General features: G+C 44.0%; 1 protein-coding gene across 4 annotated transcripts in view; it reads left to right on the plus strand.

The window, feature by feature from the left end:
- The first annotated feature begins 1,799 nt into the window (after positions 1-1,799).
- Positions 1,800-27,242, plus strand: part of stab2 (stabilin 2) — a 181,108-nt gene continuing 155,665 nt past the window's right edge. For 3 of the 4 annotated variants that reach the window (XM_048549535.2, XM_048549536.2, XM_059652530.1), the window contains exons 1-5: positions 1,800-2,034; positions 2,995-3,137; positions 3,259-3,374; positions 20,802-20,887; positions 24,483-24,552. In XM_048549535.2, the coding sequence (XP_048405492.1) occupies positions 1,945-2,034; positions 2,995-3,137; positions 3,259-3,374; positions 20,802-20,887; positions 24,483-24,552 (505 nt within the window). In that variant the 5' untranslated portion in view covers positions 1,800-1,944. Of the gene's footprint in view, positions 2,035-2,994; positions 3,138-3,258; positions 3,375-20,801; positions 20,888-24,482; positions 24,553-27,242 lie in introns of those variants that run through there. The other variant, XM_048549538.1, reaches the window with a different exon arrangement.

Raw genomic sequence — 27,242 nt, forward strand, 5'->3', positions numbered from 1 at the left:
CATGATGGAATTAAATGGCAAAACAGGCTTGGGGCTGAATTGCTTACTCCGGCTCTTAGCTCTCACATTCTTACGTCCTTATATTTAATGCAATAAATGAAGGCATCTGCCTCTTCTGTGTAGACACTACAGTGGTCAATCCTCTATCACTGATAATTAGATAGGCCCAAGGCACAATATACAAAAAGTGGCACTGGTTGCAATGAACTTCCTCATCCACCTCCAGCCCAGTATCACATACTGACAGTGAGGCAAATACCATCAATATCTTCATTCCAGAATACAGTGATTACTTTCTGAATTGCCTTCAATCCCCCCTTAAATAATGAGACCAAAGCTATCTGCAGTGCTCTAGCTGTGGTCTCACTAATGCCTTGCACTTTTGTAATAAGGCATCCCTTCTTTTAAGCTTCAGACCTTTGCAATAAGGTCTAATATTCTATGTGTCTTGCCGTGCCTGTGGGGTGATGGTTCTGTATAGAGACACCCAGATCCCACAGTGCTGCCACATTCTGCAATCTCACCGCGTTTAAATATTATTCACTTTTTCTAAACTCCCCTTGCGGTCACCCACATCAAAGCACCTCTGCTATACATGAGCCCTCACAGCCAATGTGTAGCCCTTCCTCCTGATACAGGCTGCTGTCCAGACAATCAGCAATCAGTGAGTCATCTTGCACCTTCCAGAGGATTGCACTATCCTCACGTGGTATCACAGGAAATAGTGTGCGTATTTTTGGAAGTGATAATCTCTCCTTTGCAGCTGGGAAGCAGAATTGCGGCACCTTTTACTATGATAGGCTAACCAGAAAACTGGGTTGTTGCTGTATGATTTCATTGAAGAGGGTGGGGGAGCTGGTTACATCACTGGGTTGCTCCGTGTTTTGCATTTCTTATGTTCCCGAGTTACTCCGGCAGCCCGAAGCTCTCCGTGCTGTCTGGCACGGTTATCCCCGCTGGAAGACCTGGCCTCCGACCTTCATGGATCCAGCCAGCAAATTCCATGGGGCCACAGCACCCGAAGGAGCAGGGGGTGGACTCCCAGAAATTTTCCAGCCCTACCCTCCCACTTTGCAGAAAGGGAAGAGCGCGCATTGACGTGGCACTTTCTGCGCGTGCGGGAACGTCCTAGAAGCATTGTGTGGCCACGTTTTGTTTGGACCGTGTTGCCATCCTTGAGGATACATGGCAGCCAACTTGAGCACAGCGCAATCCCATAAACAGCCACGATTGGCAGTACAGCATGCACATTTGCACCCCTCTCCCCCCACCAGACGCCCAAATCCCACTATTGGTCTGGTCTGATCATGTGCCTGAGCTTTCGAGTGAGACTTAGACAGCCCCAATGCTCCAACTCCGATGCGAAAGCGTATTGCGGGAACCTCGGCTTAGCTCCTAACCAGTGTAATGTGGGAATCCCAACCCATTGAGGTATCCCAGAAGGCCATGGTTGCCCTTCCTGCCCCGCCAAATCCGCCTGGGGGTGGGGGCAGTGGGAAGCATAGGGCCTGCCAAAATAGGCAGAGCTGACGAGGAAATTTTCTCATTTCCCAGCCTCCGTTCAGCCGTATTGTTTAGAGTAAAAATGACAAAAAAATTCACGGGGGAAACAAAGTGTCAGGCAGTGTAGTTTCTGCAGCCTGTTGACAGCTATCAAGTGCCCTGCAGCTTTAGATAGCAAGTACTCAACTCAATACATGTTTGCAGGAAAAGTGGCGGGGGGGGGGCGGTGGTGTTGCAAAAGAGGGGGGTGGGGGGTGTTTGGTGGGCGGAGGAGGAGGACAGGGTAGACTGTAAAAAGGCAAGGCGATGGGAAGGAAGAAACTGCACAGGATGCCGCAAGGGAAAACAGCAGAGGAATTCAGTCTGGTTTAGTTTTGTTTAAAAGAGACAACGAAAATAGAGCATAAATTCTGAAGGGGACTGGGAACACCGACAGGAGAAATGAGCGCACAGTGGATTGCGAGCTTCCCACTCACTCTGACATTACTTGTGCTGACAGTTTGCTTGCCTGGAAATTTACTTCGGGGTGAGGTAAGTCAGAATTTCACTTCCAACCAGAAGTTGCTTGTTGGTACTCAGTAAACAACGTTACACCCAGGAGCTCCCAGTTAAGATGCCAAATTCAACAATGCCACCAGCTGACCAACAGCTGAAAGAGGATTGAATGCAGGCAATGTCCATTTTAAAAGACAATTAGCTAAAAGTTCTGGTGGAGGCGGATGTGGGGCATTTTTATTCTATGGTCCAGAATGCACTGTCTTAAGGGCAGTGGGAGCAGATTCATTAATGGCTAATAAATGGAAAATTAGCTCTGTCGTTGAAAAGGAAATGTTTGCAGGGCTTTAGAGAAAGTGTGAAACCACATGAATAGTTCTTTCATAAGAATCAACACATGTGCTATGGGTGAATGGCCTCCTATTGCACTGTAACACTCTGCAATGAAAATATTCTTGTCATTAGGTCCACGTTGCACTGTGTTATAATTGTGCATTTTCCAAGACATTGTTTGAATTGTAATTGTTCTGTCAAAATGGTTCAAAGTTAGTTGAATCTAATAATTTTTTGTCACTTTCCAAATACTTTGGACAAATTCTTGATTTGCATTGTGTACCACACTGCGTTGTATGAATGTGAGTGTCTCTGTGCGTATGTGTGTGCATTTCTAACCATGTGTGTGTGCATGTGTGCTGTGTATGTCTGTCAATCTGTCTGTGTGTGTGTCTGTGTATGGGTCTATGTGTGCATGTCTGTTTATATGTGTCTGTATGTCTGTCAATGTGTGCATGCGTGTGTGTGTGAATGCCTGCCTGTCTGTGTGTGTATACCTGTCCGTGTGTGTGTGTGTGCGTGTGTGTGTGTGTGTGTGTGTGTGTGTGTCTACCTGTTTGTATGTGTCTGTGTGTGCTACACAACTAATCACCAATTCATGGTCTGAGATCCAAAGATTAAATCAGATTAATAATAATGCTCACAATGACCACCTCTCTATAGCTTCAGCCTGGAGCAAGTCACTGTGACCGGAGAACTCTCATCACGAGCAAGACTCAATGTCGCTCCTGCACCTTGAACAAGAGGATCCAATGTCCAAACGGTTACACTAAGGTTACGAATAATACTGGCACCAAGGACTGCAGGTACAGTACCAGAGAGAAATAGAGTGTGTAAAATTCAGATGCAAACATTTGCAGTTCATTTTTGCGTTTCTTGTATAATTATGTGGGCTGCAATGTTTCTTTTCTTAAAATTCTGTGCAAGGTTTTACATTCCTCTCCGGATTTACTCCTTGGCTGTGCCTGGCTGTCGTCACACGTGTGTGAAGGAGGTTGTAGATATTGAGTGCTGTGCTGGTTATTGGGGACCTGATTGTATGGGTAAGAAGTTGTTCATCACTGGCTCACCAGATTTTATTATACAAAGTCAATATCCCAATGATTTAACAATGGCTCCCTCTGTCCTCCTTTGAGTGATAATAAAAGGGCAAAGTTAGGGCTTTCACCGCCTGAAGGTGTCAGCTATGGCTCAATAGGTGAGACTCTCTTCCTTTGTATTCAGGTCCCTCACCATAGACTTAGACACAACAGTCACGGCTACATTTCAGTGCAGTACTGGAGGAGCACTGCAAAACCAGGGGTGCTGTCTTTCCCATGAGACATTAAACCAGGCTCCATCTGTTTTCTCGGGTGGATAGAAATTATCCAATGGCATTCTTTCAAAGAAAGGATGAGGGTTCACCTGGTGTCTTGGTTAATGTTTATCTTTTTCCACAACAACTTGCATTAAGATGACCTTTAACTTGTTACCTAAAAATATATTATCCTGTTATTGTCATTTTCTTTACTTGTTCAAGGGATGTGGGCATCGCTGGCTGGCTGGGCCAGCATTTATCGCCCATCCCTAGTTGCCCTTGAGAAGGTGGTGGTGACCTGCTTTCTTAAGCCGCTGCAGTTCTCCTGCTATGGTTGACCCACAATGCCTTTAGGGAGGGAATTCCAGAATTTTGACCCGGCGACAGTGAAGGAATGGCAATATAGTTTGAAGTCAGGATGGTGAATGGCTTGGAGGGGAACTTGCAGGGGGTGGTGGTGTTCCCATGTATCTGCTGCCCTTGTCCTTCTAGATGGAATTGGTCGTGGGTTTGGAAGGTGCTGTCTGAGGACCTTCAGTGAATTTCATTCATGCACCTGATTGTGGGAGCTTGCTGTGCACTAATTAAGTGATGCACTTTGCAACTCACAACAGTGACTATGCTTCATGAAGTATTTGATTGGCTGGAAAGAACTTCATGACTCCCTGAGATGTGATCGGCATCTAATCAATGCATGACTTTATTTTTTCAGTAATGAGCAGCAGGGTACAGTTCAGGGAGAGTGTGACCAATGAAGGTCAGGTTCAAATAAACCAGTGCATTTTCCAAATTGGGGTTTAGATTGAGAATATTGAGCTGTCAAGGTTGTGGATTTTTATGTTTAGTGAATGTTTATAGAAGTTGGTGATGATTTCTGATAACTCAGTAGCTGCTTGTTGACATTTTTGTTTAATGTAACTGGTCTCTGAGAATGGATACACTGGTCATATGAAGAGGCTGAGAGGCAGCAAAGTGGCGAAGTAAACTTTACCGATGCGGAGAATCACACATCAGGAAGGAGGCCGTTTGGCCCATCACTCCTGTGCCAAGAACTGGGGCCAGAGTCTTCTTCTCTTTAGCTCAGAGCATGGCTCAGGACTTAGATCCGACCCCACTCTGACTGCCAACCAATTAGGAGGCTACCTATGGTATCACCACCCATCTAAGGATGGGGCTAGCGAGGGGGGTGTAGGTCGCTGAGGTTGGGAAATCTTATCAAAGGGCCTGAACTTTTCGAAAGAGACAGCTCCACTTGTGAGTGACTTAGCTGTCACAAGGTCACTTCCATCTTTGAGGCAGCCCCTGACAAAGTTGGCATCTGATTAAGGGTTGATGCCATTGTTTTAGTTGAGTTACGGTTAGGGTTAGGGTTAGGGTTAGGGTTAGTGTTAGGGTTAAGGTTAGGGTTAGTGTTAGTGTTAGTGTTAGTTGAGGTGAGTGGGGAGGTGGGGAGGTGGTTGGTGATCTTCGGAAGCCTAGCCAAGACCCTAGGCCAGGCGCTGAGAAGCTGCCTCCATGTACCTACCAGGGCATAGCCTCAGTAAGAGGCCTCACATGCTCAATTAGCCCCCACACATGAGCTTGTTAGTTGATAGCTCTTCACCACAACATGGGCAGGTACGTTTTTTGCAGGTGATGACCCGGCGTTGGGTCATCGACCCAGGAACACTTTGGTCCATTGACCCAACACCAACTCCTGTGAAATTTCTACCAAACCCATGTACAATATCAAGAAAGATTCCATGCTGATCAAACAAATCAAATTAGCCCCAGTATTCCAGTAGCTTTTCCTTCATAGCCCTGCCATTGGTTTCCCTTTGAACATCTTTGCAGGTCCCTTCTTGAAGATCGTGATTATATCTGTTTCCACTTTCCTTTCACATGCTCCATTCCAGATTGCAACAAATAACACTTCTACTCTTCACCGCTTTGATTCTTTTTCCTTAAATCTGTGTCCTCTGTTCATTGCACTACTGCCAGTGGGAAATTGTTTCTTTCTTTCCACTGGTTAGCATTGACGAGTTGGAGTGAAGGATCTGTCTCCATGCTGTACCACTCTAAAACCTCGGCTGGTTTTGAATAAATCCATTAAAACTCTGTTCAATTTTCCCCGCTCCAAGGAGAATCATCCCAGGTTTTCTGGTCCAGAGTGAAAGTAAAACATAAAGTTTCTATAATCCCAGAGGATTACACTCTCATTAGAGAGAGGTGACTGGAGTTGATTTAACCTGATGGGCACCACATCTCAGGTGAGGGGAGAGGTTCATGGTAGCTCATGCCTTGGTGGTAACTTCAGCTATTGCAAAGCTTTGACCCATGCTATTGGTGTCCCTCTTTATTGCAAATCAGCTGTCCAGCCAACTAAGCTGACTGACACCCCCAAAGTAAATGCAGCTGAATGACCCATAACACATGGGACCCCCGATTTATGAATGCACATACTTACAAATGTGATCCCATACAGGATTGTAATTTTGAAGATCTCTCGTACAAACTTTTCCTATACTTATGAAAGGTTACTTTGTATTGTCCTGCATTGTGTCCTTGAGCACAAATCAACTCACGAATGGACTCAACACGGAACCTGTTTGCAACCCAGGGATTGCTTGTACAGAAGTCAAGTGCTATCAAGGATAACTTTGTATTGCAAGATATTAATGCACTACAACACCTATAGTTACAAAATCAGCAGTCACACGACACCAGGTTATAGTCCAACAGGTTTATTTGAAATCACAAGTTTTCAAAATGCAGCCCCTTTGTCAGGTGCGCCTTTTGTGTGATTTCAACTAAACCTGTTGGACTATAACCCGCAGACAAGGGTGGCGCAGTGGTAGTATGGCGCACTGACCTCTACATCGCCGAGGCCAGACGCCAACTCTCCGACACCACCTCCTACCGCCTCCTCGATCATGACCCCACACCCGAGCACCAAACCATCATCTCCAACACCATTCACGACCTCATCACCTCAGGGGACCTGCCACCCACAGCCTCCAACCTCATTGTTCCCCAACCCCGCACGGCCCGTTTCTATCTCCTTCCCAAAATCCACAAACCTGCCTGCCCTGGTCGACCCATCGTCTCAGCCTGCTCCTGCCCCACCGAACTCATCTCCACCTATCTGGACTCCATTTTCTCCCCTTTGGTCCAGGAACTCCCCACCTACGTCCGTAACACCACCCACGCCCTCCACCTCCTCCAGGACTTCCAATTCCCTGGCCCCCAACACCTCATATTCACCATGGACGTCCAGTCCCTGTACACCTGCATTCCGCATGGAGATGGCCTCAAGGACCTCCGCTTCTTCCTGTCCCGCAGGCCCGACCAGGCCCCCTCCACCGACACTCTCATCCGCCTAGCTGAACTCGTCCTCACACTCAACAACTTCTCTTTTGACTCCTCCCACTTCCTACAGACTAAGGGGGTGGCCATGGGCACCCGCATGGGCCCCAGCTATGCCTGCCTCTTTGTAGGTTACGTGGAACAGTCCCTCTTCCGCACCTACACAGGGCCCAAACCCCACCTCTTCCTCCGGTACATTGATGACTGTATCGGCGCCGCCTCTTGCTCCCCAGAGGAGCTCGAACAGTTCATCGACTTCACCAACACCTTCCACCCCAACCTTCAGTTCACCTGGGCCATCTCCAGCACATCCCTCACCTTCCTGGACCTCTCAGTCTCCATCTCAGGCAACCAGCTTGTAACTGATGTCCATTTCAAGCCCACCGACTCCCACAGCTACCTAGAATACACCTCCTCCCACCCACCCTCCTGCAAAAATTCCATCCCCTATTCCCAATTCCTCCGCCGCATCTGCTCCCACGATAAGACATTCCACTCCCGCACATCCCAGATGTCCAAGTTCTTTAAGGACCGCAACTTTCCCCCCACAGTGATCGAGAACGCCCTTGACCGCGTCTCCCGCATTTCCCGGAACACATCCCTCACATCCCGCCCCCGCCACAACCGCCCCAAGAGGATCCCCCTCGTTCTCACACACCACCCTACCAACCTCTGGATACAACGCATTATCCTCCGACACTTCCGCCATTTACAATCCGACCCCACCACACAAGACATTTTTCCATCCCCTCCCCTGTCTGCTTTCCGGAGAGACCCTCTCTCCGTGACTCCCTTGTTCGCTCCACACTGCCCTCCAACCCCACCACACCCGGCACCTTCCCCTGCAACCGCAGGAAATGCTACACTTGTCCCCACACCTCCTCCCTCACCCCCATCCCAGGCCCCAAGATGACATTCCACATTAAGCAGAGGTTCACCTGCACATCTGCCAATGTGGTATACTGCATCCACTGTACCCGGTGCGGCTTCCTCTACATTGGGGAAACCAAGCGGAGGCTTGGGGACTGCTTTGCAGAACACCTCCGCTCAGTTCGCAACAAACAACTGCACCTCCCAGTCGCAAACCATTTCCACTCCCCCTCCCATTCTCTAGATGACATGTCCATCATGGGCCTCCTGCACTGCCACAATGATGCCACCCAAAGGTTGCAGGAACAGCAACTCATATTCCGCCTGGGAACCCTGCAGCCATATGGTATCAATGTGGACTTCACCAGTTTCAAAACCTCCCCTTCCCCTACTGCATCCCTAAACCAGCCCAGTTCGTCCCCTCCCCCCACTGCACCACACAACCAGCCCAGCTCTTCCCCCCTACCCACTGCATCCCAAAACCAGTCCAACCTGTCTCTGCCTCCCTAACTGGTTCTTCCTCTCACCCATCCCTTCCTCCCACCCCAAGCCGCACCCCCAGCTACCTATTAACTTCATCCCACCTCCTTGACCTGTCCGTCTTCCCTGGACTGACCTATCCCCTCCCTACCTCCCCACCTACACTCTCTCCACCTATCTTCTTTACTCTCCATCTTCGGTCCGCCTCCCCCTCTCTCCCTATTTCTTCCAGTTCCCTCTCCCCATCCCCCTCTCTGATGAAGGGTCTAGGCCTGAAACGTCAGCTTTTGTGCTCCTGAGATGCTGCTTGGCCTGCTGTGTTCATCCAGCCTCACATTTTATTATCTTGGACTATAACCTGGTGTTGTGTGATTCCTGACTTCTCCACCTCAATCCAACACCAGCACCTCCACATCATCGTACCGAGGTATGCAATCTCCTGTGGTCCCTGCTCAAACTCCTGACTCTGTTATATCGCGAACAAGTTAAGAAAGCAGGGAGAACCAAATGATTAGCTTTGCAGAGGTAGAGCTCATCTGAATGAAGGATTATTTTTTAAATTATTTGCAGGATGTAGGTGTTAGGGATTCCAAATGAATAATTGCCTTTAGCAGGATGGTGCTGAATGTCTTTCAGAGGAGAGTTAAGAGTCTATTATATTACTGTAGGGTTAGAATCACATACTGCATTAGATCTTTCCTAGAGGACATCAGTGAAGAGGCTTTTTCTAACAATGCAGCAGTTTCAGTAATAATTAACTAATTGTAGAAAAATGTAACTAATCCGGTTACGCAGCTGCTCACAAAGGATTAAAACGAAGCATAATAATTGTTTAGCTCAGGTATCTAGATGACTAGCTGAGTACCTGAGCCATGAGGCTGCCATATCAATAAATAACCCATTTTGGAACAGAGTGAGGAATCATTCATTTAGTAACTGATGGCTCCTTTTCAAGAATATCATCATGAGTATAGGATACAGTATTTATACTGTACAGTAATATTGTGTTGGTAAACAAGTACATAATTGTTAATAGCAGTAATTAAAGTGAGGTGGTTTCATACAGGAACACCCTTTTTAAATTGAAGAAAATACAATAAATCCAACTGTACCATGTTGATATCTTCTCTCTCCCATCCATTTACAAATCCTCTGACTCATATTCTTTAAGGATAACCTTTTGTGAACAGGTCTTCCATTTTAGTATTGTATCATCCTCAAGTTCTTAAGAAACATAGAAGCATAGAAAACAGGAGCAGAGATAGGCCTCTTGGCCCTTTGAGCCTGCTCTGCCATTCAAAATGATCATGGATGATCATCCAATTCCATACCCTGCTCCCACTTTCTCCGCCTACCCTTTGATCCTTTTAGTCCTAAGAACTATATCTAACTCCATCTTGAAAATATACAATGTTTTGGCCTGAACCAGCTTCTATGGTAGTGAATAGCACAGCTTCACCTCATCTCAGTCCTAACTGGTCCATACCATATCCTTAGACAGTGACTTTTGGCTCTGGACTCCCTGGTCATTGGGAACATCCTTCCTGCATCTAATCCTATTGGAATTTTATAGGTTTTTATGAGGTCTCCCCTCATTCTTCTAAATTCCAGAGGACGATGCCTTTCTTCATACCTCAGTGCTGCCATTCCAGGAATCAGTCTGGTAAACCTTCGCTGCATTCGTTCTATGAGAAGAACATCCTTCATCAGATAAGGAGACCAAAACTGCAAGCAATATTCCAAATGTGATCTCACCAAAGCTCTGTACAATTGCAGCATGACATCCCTGCCCCTGTACTTGAATGCTCTTGCTATGAAGGCCAGTATGCCATGGAGGCTTGGTAGTTTGCACTGCTGCCTCACAGCACCAGGGACCCAGATTCACTCCCAGCCTTGGGCACTGTCTGTGTAGATGTTCGCCCTATGTCTGCATGGCATTCCTCAGGATGCTGTGGTTTCTTCACGCAATCCAAAGATTTGCAAGTGAGGTGGATTGGCCATGCTAAATTGGCCTGTAGAGGCCTGGGATGTGTAGGTTAGATGTGTTAGCTGTCGGGAAATATTGAGTGGGGGATTAGTCTGTGTGTGATGCCCTTCAGAGGGTTGGTGTGGACTTGTTGGGCCAAATAGCCTGTTTTCACACTGTAGAGATTCTAAAATACCATTTGCCTTCTTCTCTGCCTGCTGCACCTGCATGCTTACTTTCAGTGAGTAGTGTGCAATGACACCCAGGTCTCATTGTAACTCCTCCTTTCGCAATCTGGCACCATTCAGATAATAATCTGCCTTCCTACTCTAACGTAGAAATGTATTGTATCTATGTTATGTCTTCCTAGATTCTAATGAATCTTATCTGGCTTTAGAACAACTCTTTCAAACTTACATAATGTGTCAGCTATGGCTCAGTAACAGCATGCTCACCTCTGAGGATACTCTGCACTGTTGACTATATGTTCCAGGTCAGCACGTCAGTGCCATGCTGAGGGAATGTGCTCTGACTTTTAGATGAGATGTTAAACCTAGGGCGGAGTTGTACAGGAGTCTGGCCAGTGTGGGAAATTGTAAGATGTGTGTCAGAATTGGGAGAGACGAGTGATGAGGCCCATCTTGGCATCGAGACCATCTCGCTGCATCTTTTATACTTTTCAGGTGCAGCCAGGTGAGATCCTCACTGGGCAAGATCCTGCTGAAGAACATTCATACCAGGCTCAAAACTTTAGCTCTGTTTCTCCACAGATGCTCCTAGGCCTGCTGAGTTTCTCCAGCATTCTCCGTGTTCGCTATTTTCTTTTCACGTAATACTTTCATAAAAACCTTAACAAATGTTGCGAATAGAAGGGCTTCTTGTAGTATTGCACCGTGATAACCACTCCACTGCTCTCTATTCTCTGTTCTGTACTAAGCTGATTTAGCAAACAGATTTATTATCCTGTTTTATTCATTTTTAGTCTCAGGAAGAATCTTTGCACATATATATCAAAAGTATATTTCTGTGGACCTCCGCTCACCAACACAATTGCTGCTCAATGGATCCCATAAAACTGATGGGACCATTCTAAATGCGATTGATGCTTCTACATTTATCAAACATTTTTGAATGACTTATTTTTTAATCAAACTGTCATACATTTATATCTATTTCTAACTCTGTTGCATTAGGTGTGTTTTAATTATTTGATTGTCAGTATTTGATCTGAAATTGTTGTGTACTGAGAACAGCTCTGTTGTTTGCAATTAAGGGAATGATGGCTTTAACAATGTGAGGGTAAAGTAACAGATGAGCAGACCCCTTTATGAATCTCCAGTGCGTATACTATATAAAAGGTGTGGGAAAATACACTGAAGAAGACAAGATAAGGATGAACAAGAATGATACCAGATCTGAGAGGTATCAGCAAAGATTGAAAAGGCTCTTTTCTCTAGAAAAGAGAAGGTTTCAGTGTAAACATGAAAGAGGTCTTTAAAATTATGATGGGGTTCAATAGGTTAGAGGGTGTCTTCCCTAATGGTGGATGTTATATGTGGGGCAAGACACAAACTATATATAAGAAATATAAGGTAGTCTAAAGAGGGTTTCAGGGGAAACTGATTTATTAAATAGTGGTTAGACTATGGAGTTCATTACCACAGGAATAGGTGGATTTAAGGGGAAGGTAAGTATTCACATAAGGCAGTATTGTACAGAAATACGAGGGTGAAGAGGGTGGGAGAGGTCTAACATGGAGCATAAGCACCAGCAGAGAGGGCCAGGCTGGTTATAAATTCTTCCTAGCATCCTAGCCTCTATTTATCCTGCAACCAACATCTGCAAGACAGCTTACATCGTTGTTCCTTCACCACCATTTGTGGGATCTCATTATGCCCAAATTGGCTACTGCATGTCCTTAGATTGCAACGCATCAGAAATATTTAATTGACTGCAAAACATGTTGTGATGCTATAAAAAGTGCTCTAAAAATGTGATTTTTTTTCCACACAAGGTGCTTGTAAGCGTAAGCTGAGCATTTTTAGACTCAATCTCAGAATACAATTGCTTCAAATACAAACTTGGTGAGGCTTGGTTCACCATAGAGAGCTCTGTCTTCCTGGCCTCATCATTGTTATCAAATGAGTCCTACTTGATGTTTCCTTATTGATAAGGGAGGCCCATTAATCCTCCTGTAGGCTATGTCTTCTAAGGATTTTAAACATCCTGCTTTTAGGAAACAGTTGTGATGATTGTAGTCTGTGAAAAAGAGCTGAGGGGCCATGGGTGAACAGTTGTTAGCTGCCCATCTTTGACCTTAAGGAAGTCTCAGAAATCTTTATTCACAATGCTGGTGATTGCCACTAATGAATGTTGACTTATTAAAGAGCTTTCTGCAGTTGAATTTGAGTTCGGTTAATTTGGAATTAAGAAGAAAAGTCAGTCTAATGGTGACTATGAAATCCATGTCCAAATGCAGCCAGACCTAGACAACATTTAGGTTTGTGCTGATAAGTGTCAAGTTACATCCATACCACCCAAGGGCAAGGCAATAACAAGTCCCTAACAAGAGAGAACCTAATCACTGACATTCATTGGCATGACCATGGCTGAAGCTGTCAACATCAGCATCCTGGGGGTTACAATTGATCAGAAACCAGATTGGACTAATCATATAAACATAGTGGTGACAACAGCAGGTCAGTTGCTGGGAATTCTATGGTAACTAACACAGCTACAGTCTCTTCAAAGCCTATCTACTATCTACAAGGCACAAATCAAAAGTATGATGGGATATTCCCCACTTATCTTAGTGACCGCAGCTCCATCACTGTGGAAACTCAAAACCATCCATGACAAAGCAGACCACTTAATCGACACCCCATCCGCCACCTTAAATAGTCACTCTCTATCCCAGAAACAAAGTTGTAGCACAAAATGCCGAACAACATTTCATCAAAGCTTCTTATAGCACCTTACAAACCTCTGATCTCTACCACCCAGAATGAGAAGGGCAGCACATGCATGGAAAACTATTGCCTGCAAGTTCCCCTCCAAGTCACACCCCATCTTGACTTGGAAATATATCGTTGTTCCTTCACTGTTTTGGGGTTAAAATCCCAGAGCTCCCGTCCTTATAACCTGTGGGTCTACCTGCACCATGTGAACTGCAGTGGTTCAAGAAGATTATTCAGGCGAAGCTAATGGTGGCTCAATAAATGCTGGCCCACATTCACATCCTGAAAATAAATTAATTTAAACGAGCTGTCAACCTATAATACATGGTTATAAAGTTCTGAATCAACTTACAAATTACCTAAGTCATGGGATATTCAAAATTGTTATTTATTGTGGATCAAAATGAGGCATGGAACAGACTGTAACAGATGTACCATTGGGGCTGTCATTATATACAATCTGTATTAATGATTTGGATGAGGGAAGTGAGGGCCACTTGGCCCTTTGAGTCTGCGCCAATCTACTGAAGAGCATCCCACCCAGAGCCAGTCCCCCACTCTATCCACATAGTCCCCCGTTTACCATAGCTAACCCACCTAGCTTGCACTGGACTGCGGGGCCAAACCAAAGTGCCCAGAGGAAATCCACATAGACACAGGGAGAATGTGCAAACTCCACACTGACAGCCACCTGAGGTTCAATTTGAACCCAGGTTCCCGGTTCTGTGAGGCAGCAGTGCTAACCACTGGGCCAACATGCTGCCCCAACTAGTACAAAGAAGAGTTTTAGGAGCAGGAAAGAAAGTGGCAAGGTGATTGTTTGCTGCAGCTAACATTGCACTCAATAATTCGAAAGAATAGGAGGAAATCATTCAAACCCTTGGACCTGTTTCACTCTTCAATTGAATAGCTTCTCCTCTTTACCTCAACTCTAATTCCTTACATTGCTATTCTTACTGACCAAAAATCAGCTACAAAAGACCGGCCATTAAGGAAAGAAAGTAACTAAAACACTGGAGCAGAATTAGGCCACTCAGCATCTCAAGCCTGATCCTCAGTTCAGTAAGAGCCTAGCTGATCTGATTATTTCACCTATCTTAGTAACTTTTGACCTCCTTGCTTATCAAGAAACTATCTGCCTCTGCTTAAAAACATCCAAAGATTCTGTTTCTGCCACCATTTCAGGAAGATATTTCCAAATCAGCACAACTTTGAATAAGAAAAATAGTTCTTCTCTTCTCTCCTACATGGGTGACATCCCTCTTGCTTTTTTAAACAGTTCTAGATTGCCCCACAAGAGGAAACATTCCTTTCCAAAACCGCCCTGTCACAACCTCTCAGGATCTTACAAATTTCAATCAAATGGCCTTGAGACTTTTCTAACCTCCAACCTACCCTGTCCAACCTTTCCTCATAATACGACTTATCATTTCCAGTTTTTGGCCCAGTAAATCTTCAGTGAATTGCTTCCAGCGCCTTCAGTTGAAGGTGCTTGTTTACCGAGTAGAGTTTCATGGAAGCGTCAACAAAATTTTGCAATAACCCTGACCCCATCATCTACATCAATAAGTGTGCTGTGTAAGTAGCTGGTGCTGGTGCTGGCGTTGGTGTTGTTCATGATGCAGGCTTCCTTCCTCGTGACTGAAAGCCCTGACTTGCAGTGTGCTTTCACCGTGGTGACAGTAACAGTCATTCACGTCACCATCTCTATTGACTGAGTGCTGCCTCGTGTTTCCTGACTGATAAGAAAGCTGACAAGCGCTCGCAAAGAGTTAAATCACCAGCAAAAAGATATTGAAACTGTAGTTTTTTTTACTTCTCGACTTGGCCACAAAGCCACAGGACATGCAGCGTTCATCAGAGAAAACTTGAAGGAATTAAAGTGGAATGTTCTAGAAATATAAGCAGCTTTGGTCAAAATAGAGAACACTAACATTTTGTGGTCAATGGCCAGCAATGATTTACTTTTGTATTTGTGAATGAAAAATGCATTTCTGTAACATATTTCATGCTGTGGACCTTTTCTTTCAATCTATTTGTGGGATATGGGCTTCATCCTAATTGCCTTTGAACTGAATGACTTGATCGGCTATTTCAGACGGTTTTTAAGAGTCAGCCACATTGCTGTGGGTTTGGAGTCACATGTAGGCTGGACCAGGTTTAGGATGACAAATTTCCTTCCCTAATGGACATTAGTGAATCATGATGCGTTTTTGTAACAATCAGCAATGGTCAATATTAGGCTAGCTTTTAATTTTATATTTTAATTCAATTCAAGTGTCACTGTTTGACATTGTGGGACTTGAAATGCAGAAACAACAGAGAATAGGAGCAGGAATAGGCCATTCAGCTTTTTGAGTTGCTCCTTCATCCGATATGATCATGGCTGATCATCCAACTCAGTACCTGTTCTCATTTTCTCAATTCACTGTTTTGGCTTGAACCTCTTTCTGTGGCAGAGAATTCCACAGGCTCCCCTCTCTCTGGGTAAACAAATTTCTCATCATCTCTGTCCTAAATAGCCTACCCAGTATTCTTAACCTGTGACCCCTCGTACTGGACTCTTGAACATCCTGCCTACATTTACCATTTCAAGTTCAATCAGAGTTTTATAAGTTTCTCAGTGAATACCAGCTGTCCCTGGGTCATGAATGGGTTCTATTCTTAAGTCCATCACAAGTTAATTTGCTGGCAAGCCAGAATGCAATGCAGGACAATGGAAAGTAGCTGTTCTCAAATGCGCAAAATGTTCACATGTCGGTCTTTAAAATTACACCCCCATATGGGATTGCTCATAAGGACGAACATTTGTAAGTTGGGGGTCCCCTGTATGGCCCTCTAACTAATCAAGTCTCTCTTCATACTTCATTTCATTTAGCTCCCTCATCTAAATCATTGACATATGAAGTTGTTTGAATGTCTGGGTTTCGGACATAGTGGTATAGTGATATATCACTATGCTAATATGCCAGAAATAATGAGCCCACTGCTCTGTGGACATGAGTTCAAATACCACTGTGGTAGCTGGTGGAACTTAAATGGAATGAATAAAATCCCGAATCTGAAGTTAATTTTGGAAATGATGATCATGAAACTATCGTTGCTGCTTGTAAAACCCAATGTTATATCTTTACCTGCCTGGGCCTACATGTGCCTCTAGCGATTAGCCCTGTTTGCCCAAGTAAGCCACTCAGATCAAAGAGCATTTAGGAATGGACAACAAATGCTTGGCTTGCTGGTGGTGCCCCCATCCCATTAGTGAAAAAACATCTTATTTTTGGATTAAATACAATTGTAATGATTTGAAAGAACTAGCAGGAGGTAACCAGAAACATGCAAGGAAGTTATCGGCTGAGTTAACTCAGTCAGCTTTATTCTCAACCCTCAATCAGTAGGTATTCGTTCAAAGTCCTATGCCATAACTAGAGAATAAAACCCTAGACTGGCGCTACTGAATGAGAGCTGCATTTTCAAGATGTTGCTTTTAAAGCGTGACGTTAAAATTGAGGTTGCTCTTCCTTCTGAGATGGGTGTAAAGATCTCATGGCAACATTTGGAAGATGAGCAAGAGGGTTATCCTCAGACTCTTGGCAAATACTTATCCCTATACCAACATTGCAAAAATTGACTATTTGTTATTATCTCATTTTGTTTTTGTGGGAGCTTGCTGTCCATGAAATGGCTGCTGTGTAAGACTGGGTTCTTGTGGAGACAGAAGCCTTGAAGTTTGTTAACAACACTAACTATTTACACTGTAATGATATGTCAGACTGAAAGGCAGTCTGGGTTCCATGCTTACTTGATATTACTGTCTCATTACACGCACATAACTAACTGAATATATTACACTGACTCCATCACACTGAGCAGGGAGTTACAAGAATTGAGGACCTTTGTAATGGAGCATCACATGTTGTGACATTATGTAACTGTCTTAAAGCTATACTCCTTTTCTACTCTGGAGTCTATGCAATAATACAGCAGAAAATTCTGGAGGTTATGAAAGGCATTACATAGAAACTGCACCTTTTCTTTCTCTCGGGCACTCACTACAGGTTAGATTCAATTTTTATGGAGCCAAATATGTGCATTCTATGCACCCACTCCCACCAACGTGTGGAGTGCAATGGTGTACTCAGAAGTATGCTTCAGGATGGCTCAGGGAGAGACAGCGAGGCCACACACATTCATGGACATGGAGCCGAAGGTGTTGGTTGAGGAGTTCCAGGGGAACAGGGCTATCCTGTACCTACAATGGGGTAGGAGTCCACTTCACCTTCCTTCCTGTCTTGCCTGTTGGCCCAAAAGCAGCTTGGACCCAATGACACGCTGCATACCATGGGCATGTGCTGTCACCACAGCATTATGTCTGAGCTCAAAACCTGACACACAACACCCCCCCACTCATATTTTAAATTAGCATTCTCATTATTCTGTATTCATTACAATGAAACAACTGCTCTTAATATAGAATCCCTACAGTGCAGAGAGAGGCCACTTGGCCCATCTAGTCTTCCCTGACCCAACCCACCTAGTCTGCATATCCCTGGACACTTTAACATGGCCAAACCATCTGGCCTGCATACCTTTGGACTGTGGGAGAAAACTGGAACACCTGGAGGAAAAACATGCAGGAAACAATGTGTAAACTCTACACAGACGCTTGTCCAAGGCTGGAATCAAACCTGGGTCCCTGGCACTGTGAGGCAGCTGTACTAACCATTGTGCCAGCATGCCACCCAGTATTAGCCATTTGAATTGGCTTCTTATCTGCTAGACTAAAATGCCTTTTCTAAAAGCTCATCCCACTCAATTCAAGCAGCAATATAGGACAGTCAACAATGGCAAAGATGTGCTGTATCAATGCAATTTATGTTGTTGAGTGCGAAACAGATGTTTAAGTAGATTTGATCTCTCTGGAGGGGGCATTGCAAGTTGTACTTACTGCCCTTATTGTGAGGCTTCGGGCCACTGCATAGAGGACAGAACCACACATTGGGCAAATACAAAAACTAAGAAAGTGATGATGGTGACATTTTGTGAGAAAGTTTACGCAATACTGTGTTCCTTATCTTTGACAAAACATGAGAACAGGAATAACTGAGAGGTCATATAATTGGTAAGGCTTTTGCGGGAAGTGGTAAATCACTGATAAGGAGGCTTTTAAAGTGGCAAATTAAGGATAAAGATTCTTCCTCTTGATAGAACTGCTGAAAGTGATGACAAGAAAGGAGCAAAGAGTACAGGATGAATGAATCAGAAAAATTCCTGCAGTAACTCAAGCTGCGTCAGCCTATTGCCAATCTGGGTGCCCCCAAACTTGATAAGAAAGTCTCTAGTATGGGATACAAAGCAGGTTCACTTGATTTAGAAAGGATTGTTAACACATTCTCAGCACTGCGATATCTCATTTATATCAGACAGTTTAAATTGTTCACTGCTCATCTATTTCGTATGCAATCTTTCGAGCGAGAACTGAAATTTCGGTTTTGTTATTAAACAACCTATCACATATGTTCGGGAGTTAACGGGAAAAAAATTTTCTCAGGGCTTATGCACGAGGAGTGGTCCGAACCACATGCATATTGAGGTAAAGAGAAACAGTAGGAAGACTGACCAAAACCTTGGTCACAGAAGTGGGCCATAAAGTTTATCTGAAAGGAAAAAATGGACATAATGCGTTTCAGGAGAGTCTTGTTCATTCATCTGCCATAACTTTAGTGAGAAATGCTGGAAAGCAATATATGTTTCCCTTAGATGCATTTCTTTGACCAAGTTGGATGCTTGTTAATTCTTTTGCTTTGATAATTTTTCTACATTCTTGGAAACTAGTGAAGAATGTAGATGGAATTCCTAGTGTGGAAGCAGGCCATTTGGCCCAACAAGTCTGCAGCAATTCTGCAAAGAACATCAGACCCTGTATCCTATCCATGCATTTCCCACAGCTAATCCACCTAATTTACACATCTCGGGACACTGTGGGTGATTTAGCATGGCCTATCCACCCAACCAGCACATCTTTGAACTGTCGGAGGAAACTGGATGTCACAGCAGAAATCCCCACAGACACAGGGAGAATGTGCAAACTCCCCACAGACAGTCACCTGAGACTGGAATCAGACCTGGGTCCCTGCAGCTGTGAGGCAGTGGTACTGTCTTCTGAGCTACCATGCCATCCATGTAGACATGTGGAGAGATTGATGGATAGATAGACAGACAGACAGACATAGACTTTACTACTGCACTGAGAAAGTAGCCTATATTATATGTTCAAAGCTCTGAAATGGGGTTGAAATCCAACTCTACATTAATTCAGTTTTCTTTGTAATGTAAATTTTCCTCATACTTTCAAGATTTCTCAAAGGTGAATATTGCAAAGTCTTACGGTCAGCTGCGAAGATCTGCAATATTTGCAAACTTCCAGAGGAACTTGAGGATTTAATTAGAAATCTGCATTGTAGTCTGTGTACATTCTACAGGTATCAACCTTGTAATAACTACCATTTATAAATTATTGTTTTACCCAAAGGTTCATTGATCTTGTTAATATTGATCATGCTTCGCATACATTCTAGGTGGTGTAGCCTGTATTCCTCACTTTGCTCAAGTTAATTTCACATTATGATCTGTATGGCCTTGCTTACTATGATCTGCCTGCAGTGCTGGCAAGTAAAGCTTTTCACTGAACTTAAGTACATCTGACAATAAATCAAATCAATCAATTAACTAAATGTTAATTATATTTTCAATAGTATGCAAGCCGTTTAACATTGAGCTGCATAAACCTGTTGGAGATATCCAAAAATACATGCCCATAAACATTAAATAATGACTGATAAATTTGGTGGGGAATCAAGGAGAAATTTCTTCACCCAGAGGCTGGTAGGAATGTTGAACTCGAAATAACAGGGAGTAAGGTGATTGATTACCTATAAATACATTCAAGGGGAAGTTGTGTGAGGGGGAAAGGAACAGAACAGTCACACTGATAGTTTTGGTAAAGTAATGGGAAGGAACTTGACATCATCCAGGGCAAAGCAGCCCGTTTGATTGGCATCACATCCACTAGTGTCCATTCCCTGCACCACCGATGCTCGGTAGCAGCAGTGTGTACAATCTATAAGGCTGCAGAAATTCATCAAAGATCCTTAGACAGCACCTTCCAAACCTATAAATACTTCCATCTAGAAGGACAAGGGCAGCAGATACATGGGAACACCACTAGCTACAAGATTCCCTCCAAGCCACTCACCATCCTGATGTGGAAATGTATTGCTGTTCCTTCACTGTTGCGAGGTCAAAATCCTGGAATTCCCACCTTAAGGGCATTGTGGGTCTACTAGTACCACAGCAGTTCGAGAAGCGTCTCACCATCACCTTCTCATGGGCAATTAGGGACAGACAATGAATGCTGGCCCAGCCAGTGACACCCATGTCCCACGAATGAATGAAGAAAAAACAGCATGGGCCCGTTGACCTGAATGGCCTGTTTCTCAGTTGTAGGCTGAATGTAATTCTATATAGTGCTCTGATACAAGATTTCATATGATTACAGAATGCCCAGGAGGAGCAGCATCCCCTTGTAGAAGGAAAGGAGTGTGCGTCGATGGTATGGGAGGGACCGGCATGTGTAATTGCATGGTAGGTTGGAATGTTAACTGGTAAGGACAAAACAACATGAGAGAAAGAAGCTGAAGTTGGCCAGGTGGACTCCCAAGCCAGCCCCAGCCTTCTATAAAATTCTGCCAAAGGCTTCTATTCCTATCTCTTGCACCTCCTCGCAGCCCATCTCCCTGATATTTCAAAAAATTTACTTTCTGCTTTGTGACTCCCAGTGACCTAGCTTCCACAGTTCTTTGGCATACAGAATTCTAGACATTCACTACCCTCTGGGAGACTAAATTCCTTCACTTCTCAGTTTTAAATGAACTTCTCATTATTCTTCAGCTATATCCCCTGGCTCAAGATTGCTTCACTAGCAGAAACACCTTCTTAACATCTACCCTGTTAAACCTCTTCAGAATATGAGATAATAAAATGTGAAGCTGGATGAACACAGCAGGCCCAGCAGCATCTCAGAAGCACAAAAGCTGATGTTTCAGGCCTAGACCCTTCATCATTCTAGGCCCGAAGCATCCAGCCTCACATTTTATTATCTTGGATTCTCCAACATCTGCAGTTCCCATTATCACTCTTCAGAATATGATCTGTTTCAATATGGCCAACCCTCATTCTTACAAACTCTAATGAATAAAGGCCTCAGCTGTTTAACTGATTCTTGCTAAGTCAATCCCTTCATCCAAGCAATCTTCGTAGTGAATCTCTTTTGAAAAGCCTCCAATAACAGCACACCCTTTCTTAAATACAGTGACCACAACTTTATACTGTACTCCAGGTGCAGCCTCAACAACACCATGTAGAGCTGTTTGTGTGACAGCGAAGGTTGTCCAATGTTCCTTTTTATTCTAAAGACAGCAGCAAATGGTTAATACCACAGTCACAATGCTAAGCTACTTCATCACCGTCATCACACCAATTGCCATACAACTCACAATATTCTTCTGTTCAATTTCATTCTCCATTATTGCTCCATCGCTGTTGGCATGGTGAGGCTCCACCGTGGGTCCCTAGACTCTAGCATTATTAATGGCAAACTTTGGAAACTGGCATCAGTTCATCTTCATCATGTTGAAGAGAGTGAGTTAGGGGAAGGTGATTATAAACGTAGGTGAACTGGGTTAGAAAAGTTTTGACTCCCCTTTGGAACCCTATCGTGGGACTCCTGGTTGGTACAGCACTGCGGGATAGTGAAGGTACAAAGAGCCCCAGCCAAGGTGATCAAGAAATGTGATAGGAAGATAGGAATTCTAATGCAGCACCTTCCCTTCAGCCATCCTGACCCACATCTCAGTGATGCAGGTCCACCCAGGCACTCCCCACAGCACCCGCAGACATCTCAGAAATACTCAGTCAGTGAATGGCAATTCCATGATCCAAGCCCTTTTCCCAATCACTGTGCTCATGGAACCAAGAGATCCATGAAGGAAATGTTCAACTATGTTTGATCCTTTGTACATGAGGATCCTAGACAAGAATGCCCAAGATGAGGCACACTTCTGCTCTCCACATGATCGTGAAAGATAAGGGGAAACTAACAAAAACCAAAAGAACCGCGGATGCCGTAAACCAGGAACAAAAACAAAGTTGCTGGAAAAGTTCAGCAGGTCTGGCAGCATCTGTGAAGGAGAAAACAGAGTTGCGTTTCGGGTCTGCTGACCCTTTCTGAGAACTGGGGACCCTGAGGAAAGGTCTCCGGACCCGAAACATTAACTCTGTTTTCTCCTTCACAGATGCTGCCAGACCTGCTGAGCTTTTCCAGCAACTTTGTTTTTGTTGGGAACTGAAGAAGCTGTGAGAAGACATTTTCAAATATCTTATAGGACTGGTAGATTACACCGATTAGACAAACTGACATTCTTTCATCCAGAAAAGGGAAGACTAATAGAATTTTTTTTAAATTATGGGAGGTTTTGATAGAGTCAATGTAGAGACGATGCTGGCGTTTCTTGAGGGAGTCCAAAACCTGGTACTTTAAGCATGAGCTAGTGATGTGCCACAGCTTACTCAGAGACCCTAGGTTGCTCTGGCAATATATACTTTTCCGTGGATAGAAACATAGAAAATAGGAGCAAGTGTAGGCCATTCAGCCCTTCAAGTGTGCACCACCATTCAATATGATCATGGATGATCATGCAATCTCAGTATCCAACTTTCTGTCCTTGATTCCTCTGGCTGCAAGGGCCATGTCCAGCTCCCTCTTGAATGTATCTAACAAGCTGGCCTCAACAGCTTCCTGTAGTAGAGAATTACACAGGTTCAGAACTCTGTGAGTGAAGAAATTCTTCCTCATCTCAGTCCTCAATGGCTCACCCCTTATTCTTCGACTGTGACCCCTAGTTCTGGACTTCCCCAACATTGGGAACATTCTTCCTGCCTCTAACCTGCCCTGTCTCATCAGGATGTTATATGTTCCTATGAGATCCCCTCTCATTCTTCTAAATTCCTTTGAGTACAAGCCCAGTCGATCCAATCTTGCTTCATATGTCAGTGCTGCCATCCTGGGAATCAGGGACGAAACCTTTGCTGACTCCCTCAATAGCAAGAATGTTCTTCCTCAGATTAGGAGTCCAAAACTACACACAATACTCAAGTTGAGGCCTCACCAACACCCTATATAACTGCAGCAAGACATCCTTACTCCGAAATTCAAATCCTGTCGCTTTGAAGTCGAGTACACCATTAGCTTTCCTAATTGCCTGGATGTTGTAGTCTGGAGCAATGGATAGTAACAGTAGAGACTTCAATATTCTTTCCATCAAACAGTTGACCCACCTGCCATTGCTGATAATTAAACTGTTTGCCACATCGTTGGGCCCTGGGACAGGATTTGAACATATAACTTCCATCATAGGAGCTGGGATGCTGCCTATGGTGCCACAAGACCTCCTATCCATTGTGAGTCAGTAATAAATCCAATATGGAATTCAGGGCAAGCTTCTTTTTGCAATCAGTCATGAGAAAATGGAACTCACTACCACAAGGAGTGTTTCAGCCGAATAATAGCGGTTTGTTTAGGGAAGGTTAAATAAGTATATGAGGGAGAAAGGAATAGAACGTTCAACAGATAGGGTTAGATGAAAAGGGAGGGGTGCAGTTCATGTGAACTGTAAATGCTGAGCTGAATGGACCGTATCTAAGTGAATTCTATGGAATTTAACGTGTTTGTTAGTGTTCAGACCAACTGACCCCGAACAGTCAATTGTGATCAGTGCTCCATACAATGGTTTATACATTAAACAGTGGGTGAGGGTTGGAGGAAGTGACTAAGTACCTTACTGAGATCTGAATGAATTTGCAAGGGTCACCAAGTTTTAAGGAGCCATTTAAAACCAAGTCCAGCTTCCTGTTTTGACATGTTTCATTGAGTGTTTTCAACAACAATCATTGTTTTTCATGAGACTTGCCTCGAATTTTGATGACCTTACACATTCCATTACTTGTCAGCCATCAATGCAAAAGCAGAGACCCACACTGGGAACTCAGGTTTGAAAGAAATTGATCTGTTCACTGACTCCAATTATCTTATCAGTTACAAATACTACAATTATTAACTATTGTTCAACATTAAATGTTCCTGCCTTACAAATATCCAACATTTTGATATTAATTATTGCAGGATGGCTTTGCGGGAGTAGCGTGTGAGAAGTGTGCCAAAGAGACCTCATATGGACCCGACTGTGCTTCTGGTGAGATATAAGGTTTTATGCATTTTTTCATTTGTTCTTGGGATGTGGGCATCACTGGCATGGCCAGGCTATATTACCAATTTCTAGCTGTCCTTGAGTAGGTGGTGGTGAGCTGCCTTCTTGAACAGCTGTGGTCCATGTGTGTGTGGGTAGTGCAGCTTGGGAGGGAGTTCCAGAATGTTGAAACAGTGACAACGAAGGAACAGTGATATATTTCCAAATCACTTTGGTGATTGGTACGAAACGGAACGTGCGTGTGAACATATTCTCTTGCATCTGCAGCCCTTGTCAGTCTGGGCGGTAGTGGTCATGGCTTTACAAGGTGCTGAAGAAACCTTGTTCAAATTTTGCAGCACATCTTGTAGATAGATGGTAAACACTATTACTACTGTGCATTTGCTGTGGAGGGTCTGAATACTTGAGCTAGTGGGTAGGTACCTACCAAACAGCAGCTTTGTCTAGGAAGATGTCAAGCTTCTTGAGTGTTGTTGGAGTGGCACTCATCCAGGCAAATAAGGAGCATGCCATCATACTCCTGACTTGTGCCTTATAGATGATGGGGATGAGTCAGTTACTACAGAATTCCTAGTCTTTGAGCTCAGTGCCTCAAGTAGCAATCTAAACATGAAAAGTAATAAATGTTCATAATATATAAACACAGAAAATGTTGGGAATATTCAGCAAGTAAAAGACAGTTTTCAGTAAGACAGGTAACAAGTTTAAAAAGAATGATAAAGTGAGGGGAGGAAAGAGCAAAAAGGAAGGACTATGAAGATGCTGGAGAGTATAATTGAATGACAAACTGATAGTGCATGGCAAAATGATGATGGAACCAGTAAAGATATAGAAGATAGGTACAGAGCATGTACAAGTGACAATGCAGATCGAATATCAGGTCCAGAATGTGGAATTGCTGGATGTGTCAGATGTGGTGTGGTTGATGGCATTTTATGAATGTTAAGTTCTGAGACCAAATCCCAATTCAGGCCTTGAATGTAACAATCAACAGTGGCACTGCAGTGTAACACTGACAGTGTGGTCGAGGGGCTGTCTTTCACTGATGCACTGACTGCCTCCTCAGGAGGATATAAAAGATTCCCTGGCTGTATCTAATGAAAAGCAATGGAGCTATCCTCAATGTCCTGGCCAGCATTTACCCCTCAATTAAATGATCTGTTCACTGCCACATTTTGCGGTTTATGGGATCACTCTGTGCACAAATGGTCTGTGATACTTCCTGCAAACTGTAACGGTGCTTCAGAAGTGCTTTGAGACATCCAGTGAGTGCAAACCTTCCTCTTTGTCCCAACCTTGAGACTGAAAGTTTGTAATGGGCCTCATTGGAGCATAGGTGTCATGACTTGACCCTCAAAAGTAACCATGGTACACTGGAATTTCTGAGCTGTGAGACAATATGTTTCCAATTATCCCCATGTATGAGATTGAGAACAGTGTCCAGAGCAAGCCTCATTCCAGCCTGTTTCAGATTAAATTCCATTAAATTCCATTTGGAGAGTTCTTCCTCAAACAATTCATTTGCCTCAAGTGAAACATCACTTGTAATTTTTTTATGTGACCTTGACAGGCAAATTGTGAGCTAATGTCAATCCCTTTTGAGACCTTCTGTAGGCCTCATGCCTTTACAAGATTCAGATGTCAACTCTCCAGCGATTTCCAGGAATTGATCATAAATCTGCTGAACATTGTTGCAAGTAACACTTGGAGGAATATAGTAGGCCCTTAGAAAACAGGCTAATTTGCTGATGAGCTGTGAGGAGGCAGGGCAATGTGAGATTGGACATGCAAGAGGACTAAGAATGGATGTGCTCGGCTGGGCGACCTGAGGTGGGAATCACCATAATAATGTAATCACCATAAATATGACCAAGCAGAGGTTGAAACCCCACTATTAGACCAAGCTAACCGATGCTGATGGGGGATTCTTTACCTGCTCCAGAAGTAGTCTAATATCAAGGACTTATCAACAATGTGGGCAGGCCTCAAAAATAATTTGGGTGCAATCATCCTGATAGACTATAGACACTCCCAACAGCCACTGAGACATTGAGGAATATATATATGTAGGCAGCTTATGGAAAGATGCAATAAAAACTGAGTTGTCATCATGGTGACTTTACCTTCGCCAATATTGACTGGAACTCCCTTAGAGCAAGAGGCTTAGGTGTATAGAACTTGTTAAACCCATCCAAGAGAGTTTCATGAAACAGTATGTGGATAGCCCTTGTATTGGCTAATGAGCGTGGCCAGGTGACTGACCTTTCAGTGTACAGCATTTTGGAAACAGTGATCACAAATCCTTAAAGTTAGCTATGAACAAGAATAGTTCAGGACCTTGTGGAAAGGTACTAAATTTGGGCGGGGCAAATTACGCCAGTGTTAGGCAGGAGTGTTAATTAAGAGGAGCTGTTATCAGGCAAGTCCACATTTGACACATGGGAACTGTTTAATGACCTGCAGTGGAGAGTTCAAGACCGGCATGTTCCAATAAGGAGGAAGGATAAGGATAGCATAGTAAGGGACCCTTGGATAATGAGGGAGGTTTTGAATTTAGTCAAAAGGAGAAAAGAAACATATGTTAGGTTCAGGAAGCTAAAATCAGGCAGGGCCTGTGAAGAATACAAGGAAACCAGGAATGTACTGAAGTAGGGAATTAGGAGAACAAGAAGGGG

This window comes from Stegostoma tigrinum, chromosome 18 (genome assembly GCF_030684315.1).
Source record: "Stegostoma tigrinum isolate sSteTig4 chromosome 18, sSteTig4.hap1, whole genome shotgun sequence".
In the NCBI taxonomy this organism is placed as follows: domain Eukaryota; kingdom Metazoa; phylum Chordata; class Chondrichthyes; order Orectolobiformes; family Stegostomatidae; genus Stegostoma; species Stegostoma tigrinum.